Source organism: Nelusetta ayraudi, unplaced genomic scaffold (assembly GCF_046127955.1).
Source record: "Nelusetta ayraudi isolate G7.1 ecotype Tasmania unplaced genomic scaffold, CSIRO-AGI_Nayr_v1 ptg000031l, whole genome shotgun sequence".
Classification (NCBI taxonomy): Eukaryota; Metazoa; Chordata; class Actinopteri; order Tetraodontiformes; family Monacanthidae; genus Nelusetta; species Nelusetta ayraudi.
In genome coordinates this window covers 3287501-3297496 of record NW_027466081.1, presented here as the reverse complement: position 1 = coordinate 3297496, position 9996 = coordinate 3287501, and the positions used below count along the sequence as shown (strand labels likewise).

The window sequence follows — 9996 nt, the reverse complement described above, 5'->3', positions numbered from 1 at the left end:
CACACACACACACACACACACACACACACACACACACACACACACACACACACACACACACACACACACACACACACACACACACACACACACACACACACAGTGTGGCACCATTTCAAAGGGAAATAAACAGGCTTTCCAACAATATAAGATAATCATTGTTAAAAGACATATTCCTTACTTTGTGTTATATTTGTTATATATGTTTATTGCTAAAACAAAACACTTATGGAAATCAGCCCTTTGTGATGTCACAAGGGTCATGAATACCACAGGTCAATTAGGATAGCGACAATTGACATTGGCGCCTATTTGCTGATTCTCTCTTTCACTCGCGATTTAGGCCAACAATTATTTTTTGCTCCACCAGCTCGGAACTGTGTGAACCTGGAGCTCCTTTCCGTGTCGACAGCCAGGCGTTTTAAGTCTTTTTGCAACCAACTCTGGCACTTCCTGCTGGTCAAACAATAGAATGCGGCTTTCCGGCCTCCTTCCTTTTCGAACCCGGCGGCTTTGACATGGAAGCTAAAACCCAATGCTGCCGTACATGTTGGCACACATTCAGCCAACCGGGTGTAATCGTTAAGTATTTTCTTTCCTCTTGTCGTAAAAGGAACTGGCGTGAAATCTGGCCCTCCGACGTCGCTCTCATCTGAGCTTGCGGTTCGAGGGGGGATGACGAGACGTGACAAACGGCCGACAGAGGGCGCTGTGTTTAACATCCTTTATTCAGTAATTTCCTCTTCAAACACATTTTTCCTGATGTACATGTACATTTCCATCCAAAAGGAAAAAAAAACAAAAAACTCAATGAGGTAAAAGTGCCCGAAAAATGAAATAGTATAATGGCTGTAACCATCAAACTCATTGTCACAATCACAAAGCCGACAAAAAAGCTCTCCAGCATCAACTATTTCAAAAAGAAAAAATAATATATATATATATAAATGTATAGTGTGACAAAATTTCATGATTTTCACCACATTTTTTTTTCGTACTCGTGTAGCCACACGTGCACAAGAGCGCGCGCACGCACACACGCACACACACACACACACACACACACATGCACACCTCCACGTGTAAACACAAATCTGCAGCGAAATAATTTACATACAAACTGGAGGAGAGTCTTGGGGTCGGGGGAGGGGTTTCCTTCGGGCCCAGCCCCCCCATGGTGTAAGACAAGTGGAACCACTCAATATCTGATCCGCCCCTCCGGCGGAAAAAAAAAACAACACACACACACATACACACGAGCGAAGCAAAGGCGGAGGAAGAAGAAGCGGTGGGGTCGGTAACACTGACAAGTTCACAGCAGAAAAAAGTGAGATTTCTTTAAAAAAAAACAAAAAACACTTCATCTTCTGATGCCACCATCGTCACAAAAGTTCTCACACACACAGGTGCATGCACGCTCACGACACACACACACACACACACACACACACACACACACACACACACACACACACACACACACACACACACACACACACACACACACACACACACACACACACACACACACACACCCTGACTGGAGCCCTGCTGCCTCCCACTTTCAACAATCACCAACTCGGGAAGGTCAGGCTGTTATTCACAGGCAAACTTTTTTTCTTTTTTTTAGGTTGGTCAGGGAAGAAAATAAAAAAAAGGGTACAAAAACCGTCAACGCTCGGGCAAAAGCAATATTAATAAATTAAAAAACACAATAACAGAGGACTGACATTCCCAGGGGGGAGTTCACGAGTGCCTGACTAGAAAATGACGCTGCATTTTCTTTGACCTCGACCAGTTTGGCTGGTGGGGGAAGGGGGGTCAACAAGAAGCCCCCCGGAGGAGGAGAAGTCCTCCACCAGGTGGACCTGCAAGCTGCTTGAGCTTGAGCTTCAGCAGCAGCTTCAGCAGCAGCTTCAGCAGGCACTTTGGGGAAACGATTCAGGATCTGCAAAAAAGGGATCTGGGTGCCTGGTGAGTGTTTTATCAGCCAGGATTTTCAATGATGCAAACGTACTGAAAGAACCTAAATCCAGCTGCCGGCACTGGCAAAAATAACGGGGAGAGAAAAATCCCCCGCTGAGCGATTTCACTTTCAAAAGGCGATGGCCTCACGGAATCGCAACCAAGGAGCCGCTGCCGGCTCCGGCCTGCCTCCAACCCGCTAGCATGAGTCGCTTCAGCTAGAAGCTGCAGGGCGGCAGACTTAGAAATCATCACGAAAAAGGGGGGGGGGAGCCCCGCCGCAAAGCAAAGGCGAGCGTCGGAGTGGGACGTCTCGAGCGGGGCTGCTTCAAAAGAAAATGGGCGAGAAAAGACAAAGCAAAGCGCTCAGGAAGCCACCGAGGTCAGTCGACCGAGTTCAACATGGCCTCACAAGTGCTCATGAGTCTGCGTGGGGTGGGGGGTTTGGTTGGGGGGGGCTCAGTGTCAGGAGGGCACTTCAGGTGTTGCATTGCTTCAGGAGTGAGCTGGCCAGTTCACTCCGCTTTCACTTCAGGAGGGTGTAAACATGTGGATTCAACAGACAGGCAGCAGGGCCACCAGCACAACAACAACTACCGCTGCTACCAAACAGAGGGGGGGAACCTGTGTGTGTGTGTGTGTGTGTGTGTGCGTGTGTGTGTGTGTGCGTGTGTGTGTGGGGGGTGAGAGGAATGACTTGAGATGAAAAGTTTATTGGGGGTTGGGGAGATTAATTGGGACGTAAAGTAAGAGGCAACATAACTGGGTAAAAGAAAAACACAATAAAAATTAAACTCAAATTTCAAAAAAAGAAACAAAAAAGAAAAAAAAAGATGGGGACCAGGTTTTTGTTTTTTTTCTGTCCAGCTGGTTTGTAATGCTGAAATGCGGTTTTACACCCCTCCTAAAAAGAAAAATAATCATCATAATAATTTAAAAGCTAGTTCCCCCTGCGTGGGGTCGAAGGCACTCGAGCGCTTCAGTTGCTGCTTCTTCAGTTCTTTGGTCCAGAGCGACAAAAACGCGACAGCGTGCAGCAGCAGAACGCGTGGCCCTCCCCTCCCTGGTCTCCAAATAAATAATAATAATAATTTAAAAAAAAAAAAAAAAAAAAAGGGTCAACAGGAAGGTTCCCCCCCCCGGCCCCCCTGGATCCATCCCAACCCAGTGTGAGTGTGGGGGTGGGGGTGACCTGCTGGGAGGGAAGGGCCGGCCTGACCTCTTCCCGTCAGCACTTCTGCAAAGAAAGTGCAGCTCAGATAAGAAGCGCTCGCCATTTATCTGGCTCACGCAGGCAACGTGGACGGCAGCTGCCAGCTGAGTTGCCAGAATTTCAACTCCTGCGCCCCCCCCCCCCACCGCCAGGAGAGACCCCCCTCCTGGGGACGAGTGGCGCTAACGGCTAATAATAAGCTCGGCTAGAAATAACGATTCGAGGAGTGAGGGGGGGTGGGGTGGGGGGGGGGGGGGCAACTCCCGTCACGAGCGGCGGCCGCCGCTTCTCCTGGAGGCCATGACCACAAAAGGGAGGGGGGGGGTGCGGGAGACAGGAAGTGACCTGGCTGCCCGCACATGTAAGGTGGCAGGGGGAGCTGCCGCGGGGGTGGGGGGGCAACGACACCCCCGACCAGGCTGCTACGCGGCGAGAGAGAGAGAGAGAGTGAGAGAGAGAGAGAGAGAGCTAAAGCCCCAGGAGATAATTATAGACGGCCAGTGGCTGAGCTGCCTCAGGAGGAGGAAGAGCCCATTTGAGGGCTGCTGCTGCCACCGCCACTGCAGCCACCGCCGCTACCGCTGCCATGTGGAGCCTGGCTCCGCCCCGCCCACCATGTGCTGCTCCTTTTAAGGGAAGAGACGAGCAGCGGCCACGAGGACGCGGGGAGGTCACCGGTCAGGAGATACAGATACACATGCGTGTTTTTCCAGGAAAAGTAAGCTATCCGACAGCCCGTATGGATCTGAGGGACAGCTGCTGGAGCTGAGGGGAGAAGCTGAACAGCCGGGATTCACAGTGGAGCATTTAAAAAGAAAAGGGGGAAGAAAAAAAATCCCCATCCCGCAACATTTCCCATCGTCTTTTTCAAAAAAAGAAACACTGGCGGAGACGTTTGGACAGAGTGAAAGCATTGAAGCCCCAATGAATTAAAGCAAAACTTGATTCCCCCACCCCTGCCCCCCCACCCCACCCCAGTGAACCACACTCTATACTGGTGCTCAGCTTTTTTTTGCTTTTTTTTGGGGGGGTTGGGGGGGTAGGTCATCCCCCCCATTATCACTCCCCTTCGTCACTGTAATTCTTTTTTTTTCTTTATACAACATTTTCACTTTTTTTTTCCTCCCAGTATTTTCACTTTTCTTTTTTTTGCTTTTTTTTTCCCAATCACAGGGGCCTCCGGGTCACATGTCTCTCTCACCCTCTCTTCAAAAAAAGCCCGTATATATATTTTTTTTCTTTTTTTTTTGGAGACTCGGGCATCAAGGCACCGGTGGAGGCAATATAACAACCCCAACGTGAGAGAGAGAGAGAGAGAGAGAGAGAGAGAGAGAAAGAAAATCGTACACTTAAAAAATATCACTTCCTATTCAATGACCCATAGCAGGAATGAGAAAGGATTCCCCAAAAAAAAAAAAAAAAAACGAAAAAAGCGAGACATTTAAATACGAGAGCGCCTCCAGGTCATTTTCTACTTCTTTTTCTTCTTTTTCTTCTTCTTCTCGGAGGGTCTTTTCTCCTCTGAAGCACCGACTCCCCCCCACCCCCCAATCATCCGTCATCAGTTGCACGGCAGCCACGTGGGCATGCTCCGGTTGGCCACGTAGTAGTTGCTGAAGTTGCGGTCGCGCACGTGCGGCGCCGGCTGGTAGTAGCAGGTGACGCAGGAGGCGTCGGCCACGGCGCCCTGCTCGGCCAGCACGCGGAAGGCCATGAGCGAGAGCAGCCGCAGCGTCTGGCGCCGCTCGTGGCCCATGAGGCACACGGTGCTCTCGTCCACCACGCGGCGCAGCGTCAGCAGGTAGGCGTAGCGCCGGCGCTCCTCGCCGGCGAAGTGGCTGCGCAGGTAGGCCTCCACCTTGCGCTGCTGCTCGCCCACGTCGGGGAAGTCGATGAAGAAGCGCGAGCACATGTAGCGCTCCAGCGACTTCAGCTCGCCCTCGCTGGTGGGCCGGAAGTCGCGCACCAGCAGGTTGCAGTACTTGAGCAGGCCGCCGCCGCGGATCTCCTCGGGCCGCTCGGTGGCGATCAGCTTGGAGCGCAGGTGGCCCAGCGCCGCCTCGAAGTCGCCGTAGACGCTCTCGCCGCGCACGGTGGGGTGCGAGGACTCGGACATCTCCGCCTGGCCGCCGCCCTCCTCCTCCTGCTCGTAGTAGGCCAGCAGCGAGTCCAGCACGATCTGGAAGGAGTCCACGCTGAACTCAAACTGCCGGCGGATGCGGTCGACGAACTTGAGCTCCACGTTGCGCCCGCTGCGGTTGCACAGCGACACCAGGCTCCAGCGGTCCTGCTCCGTGCTCACCTGAGTGGAAGAGTTGCAGTGGTAAGAGCATATAGAGCAATACATATAGAGCAGGGAAAAAAAAATAATTAATCGCGAGTTAAGTCAGGACACTGCGATTAATCGCGATTAAACATTTTAATCGACTGACATCCCTACTTCAAACATTTGGGCCCTGTTTGCACTTGGTCACTTGCAACTGTTTTTGGGGATCGTATCACAAGTACGCATCTTGAATCTGTTGCACAATCTGTTCGCACATAGCATTAACATGCGTCTCGAGCGTGCCACTTGTGATCGCATGAGTGCATTGTTAACCACTAGGGGCAGTAAAGCGCAAACTACGGCTCGTTTCACCCGAAAATGAATAAGAATCAACTTCCTGTTTGCAGGAAGTTGCGGCTCGTGCGTACGGATCCGAACGAGGAGTAACGACTGGTGGGACAGAGTGGCGGCGACTTCATTTTCGGACCAACAGTGGCTGGCAAATTTTCGGATGCAACGTCGCACATTTAATCACATATGTGGGGAAACTGCGACCGCTGCTCCCCTGATAAAATATGCTAATGCGGAATGAAATTTATTAGCATCCTAATAAAAGTAATAAATTTTTTTTTTTTTTTTCGCTTCTTGTTTGTAACTTTATAATGACGACGCCGGGAGGTCCGGGCGCCGACCAAGTACGTACACGGGAGAGGTGAGTGGAGTAGGCGGTCGTTAATGTGGACTGAAGTCGCATTCTGTTCACACATCCGTGAGGAATGCTATGCTATGCGAAGCGTCGAAACTACCTCCCCGATTGGGGAGTTTCCACTTGGTTACTTCCTGTGATTTTTGCCGATCGGAATGTGAAAACTGCTTGAAATGACCAAGTGCAAACAGGGCCTTGGGTAAACATGGCTTTACACTAACAAACTAACCCACCTTGACCAGCTTCTGCACGTAGGCCTCGCGCAGCGTGGCCGATGTCATCTTCTCCTTGCTAACGCCGGCCGGCAGGAAGTCCGGCAGCGTGCCCAGCACCACGTCGCGGCTCAGCCGGAAGCGGGCCTCGTCGGGCAGGTCCACTCGGAAGATGACGTCCAGGTCCTTGTAGCCCCAGCCGGGGTCCTGCACCAGCACGTGGCTCGCGGCCGAGCCGTTGAGCCGCACGTCCTTCACCGCCATGCCGCTGCGCTCCAGGCAGGAGCGCACGCGCGCCACGATGTCCTTGAGGCGCACCTCCAGCGTGGGGAAGTTGCCGCGGCCGTGCACGGGCACCGCCTCCCGCAGCACGTCGTCCAGGCGGCTCACCTGCTCCCAGGTCAGCACGCTGACGGGGCTGCGCGGGGCTTCGGCTTCGGCCTCCATCGCTGGCGAGGAGCTCAGAGGAGCTGAGACGGCAGACGGGGGAGTGGGGGGGAATGTTGGAATACATGGATGAAAGGGCAGCATTAAAACACAGAAAGAAGAAGAAGGAGAAACACTGAAAGACTGAAAATTAATTAAAAAAAAACATCAAGCCAACTAGATCAGGCATGGGGAAACAAGAATGATTTTTCTTTTTATTGAAAATGCAAATTGGGAAAACGAACCAAACACTACGGCCAATAACTACGGCCTGGAGGGGGGGTGGGGGGGGGGACGGACAGTGAGCTATTATTGGACGTTTACACTTTTAATAACAATGACCAATGTCCTTTTCTACATTTTTTTTCAGTGTGCTGAAAACTGAACAGTGACCCTCTAAGATAGACATGGGCAAACAACGGCCCGGGACCCATATGCAGCCCGTTAAGCTTTTTAATGCGGCCGCCAAACTTGAGGAAATGATATCAATAGTAAGTGAGTCCTAAACTAATTGTATTTCATCGATTACTGTGGGGCATCAAAGACACTGATTTTGTTGCAACTTTGCTTTGGTTAATTTTCAATAGACATTAAAGTACATGTTTTCTGCATATCCCACGACATTTTTTCCTCCAATGAGGTGGGTCACCAAAACACTCCATCCATCTGCTGCTGCTGCTCCGGCCCCTCTGTCACATTGTGCAACCTATTGTGGCCCACCAGTCAAAAAGTTTGCCCACCCCTGACCTAAACAGACCCACCAGAAGCCACTGGGTTTTTAGTTCCCTGCTGAAAACACCAGCGGTGAGGAAAGTATTCACATTCTCTACTTAAGTAGAAGTATAGATACTTCGGTATAAAAAATAAAAATCTTGTAAAAGTAAAAGTGGAAGGGTTAAGTCGGGGGCACCTGGACGTGTTCTTCTGATCGCCTCTCATTCGAAAGGCTTCTTCAGTTCTGAACTTGAATCTTATGAGCTGAAGTAGTCTTTTAGAAGACGGCAAGAATAAGTCCAGTTCACCTGACTCAACCCCTCTACCTTAAGATGACCTGGATGACCTTCAAAAACATTGTGATTCAATTCCTTTACTCAAGTAAAAGTAAGAAAGCACAGGTTCTGAAATGTTTAGTTTAAAAAAAAATAAATAAAAAAAAAGTGAAGGTATGAGGTCAGGTAAAAGTAGAAAGTAGAGACCAGTAGTCTCAGCACAACCAAAGTGTCATCACTAATATTTATGACCAGTGAGTCATTATTGGATGTTTACAATTAATAACCAATAAACTTGAGTCAAAGAGTTTGCCCACCCCAGTTCTACAAAATAATCTACTTTTATATTTAACTCCACAACGGCGTTGCTCAAATAGCCCCACTTGAGGAAATTAACTACAATAAATAATAAGTGAATTACTTTGAACAGAATTGATACATCTCAAACACAAACATAATAACAAGCATGAAATATCCAATACAAGGAGAAAGTATTGATATTTGTGTGAAACATAGGGAGTAAAAGTGAATAATCATCAGAAAAAGAAATAAGTCCAGTAGCAAAGTACTCGTGCTTCATGACTTCCTACCTCTGGCTAAAACCAATGTGTTGTTGGACCTACCACCCTCTTTGAAAATGGTCAAAAACGAGGCTAGCCGCCATGGGGTAGTGTCGCTAACCTGGGAGGAACATCTGTGAGGTAGCCGCGCCTATTGTGACGTCAGGATGGGTTGATTTATATTTCTTTAAAAAAAAACAAAAAAAAAACCGGAGTAGTTGAGCACAGACTCTCTGTGGTGAAACGTCGACTGACCGATGACAGCAGCAGGGCAGCCGCTGTCCGGGGAGAACCAATTATTTTTCTTATTCGCTTAAACCATTTAAATTGGTAAAAGCCTCAGCAAACGCCATGGGGAGAGACGTCATTACGCACGAGCAGGGGCAGAGTTGGGCGCACGAGACAACGCGCTCGCGCTCGGCCGGGCACGCACGAGCGCAAACAGACAGAGAGAACAGAGCGCGTGAGGCTTCTAGAACGGCACGAGCCTGCTTTTCATTCCAGAAGAATCACAAAGTCATTCATAAAACAAAATAAAGAAGCGCAATAAACTTTAGTTAGTTTGGAGTTGGCCGACATTGAAACACGCAAACAGACACGCTGCCTTTGCACAAAGTTCAGCGAGGATTAAAAAAAAAAAAAGTAAAAATAAAGTAAAATTAAAAAATAAAAATAAATAAAAATTACGAAAAGTGGCTCCTTCACTCCGTGACGAAAACCAAACCACAGACAAGAGCTCATAAAAGTTGGAATTTAAGTAATTTTTTTGTGAATGACTAATAGCAGTGCGCCAAGTTTCAAGTTTAGGGAAAAGCACGCAGGGAGCGTTCAGCTAACCTGCGGGAACCTCAAGCAGATGGTCAGTGTGTGTGTGTGTGTGTGTGTGTGTGTGTGTGCGCGCGCGCGCGGACTCATACCCGAACTACCCAACAAACTCAAACGAAGTCGTTGCCTTCAATTTATAAAACACCTGGGCGTGAAAATGACTCGTTAGTTACACAAACCCAACCGGCGTGTTCACGTCTTCATTCGGAGCGCAAACAAAGTCAAAATTAAAAAAAATAAACAAATGAAATACCTTCTGTCGCCCCTATTACTCGTGATATTAACTGCAAAGTTTGCGTAGTTTGACTGGGCAAAGAGAGGGGAAGGAAGGAAGTGGGTACATACATTTCCAGGGAAGCGTGGTCGGGATGCGTTCAAAGTCAGCTGTTGGTTTGGACTTCGTGGAGCCACCTCAACATAATCCACTGCACCGAGAGAGAGAGAGAGAGAGAGAGAGAGACAGACGCACTAACTACACACAGCACCGGCACTGAGCTGATGTTTAAACCCTCGCCCTGCAGGAGGACACGCCTCTTTTATACAGCCGAAGCACGACCCACTAAGACCGGTATGCTGCCGCGAAAACAACAGAAACCACAGACCCCGCCTGCGACACGGCTGTTAGACCTCAAAACAAACAAACAAAAACCTGAATGTAAAATACTAAACAAAACAAAAAATGAAATAATTCATTAAATAAATAATGATATACATGTTTTTAATAACAATACTAGCAGCTTGCACTTTGTGATTGTATAACAATAAAAAAAATCATAAACAAAACAATCCACAGTTTAATTACCTGAAAAGCACAACTTTTACAATGCGCTTGCC

At 48.9% G+C, this 9996-nt stretch overlaps 1 protein-coding gene across 2 annotated transcripts in view; it reads right to left on the bottom strand.

Annotated features, from left to right (window-relative positions):
- Nucleotides 1-710: 710 nt before the first annotated feature.
- The window catches only part of tent5c (terminal nucleotidyltransferase 5C), a 9291-nt gene continuing 5 nt past the window's right edge, over nt 711-9996 (bottom strand). The window contains exons 1-3 of one of the 2 annotated variants that reach the window (XM_076030878.1): nt 9965-9996; nt 6384-6832; nt 711-5480 (exon numbers count right to left, since the gene is read on the bottom strand). The exon at nt 9965-9996 is cut by the window's right edge and continues 5 nt beyond it. In XM_076030878.1, coding sequence (XP_075886993.1) covers nt 4740-5480; nt 6384-6809 — 1167 coding nt within the window. In that variant the 5' untranslated portion in view covers nt 6810-6832; nt 9965-9996 and the 3' untranslated portion in view covers nt 711-4739. Of the gene's footprint in view, nt 5481-6383; nt 6833-9507; nt 9686-9964 lie in introns of those variants that run through there. The other variant, XM_076030877.1, reaches the window with a different exon arrangement.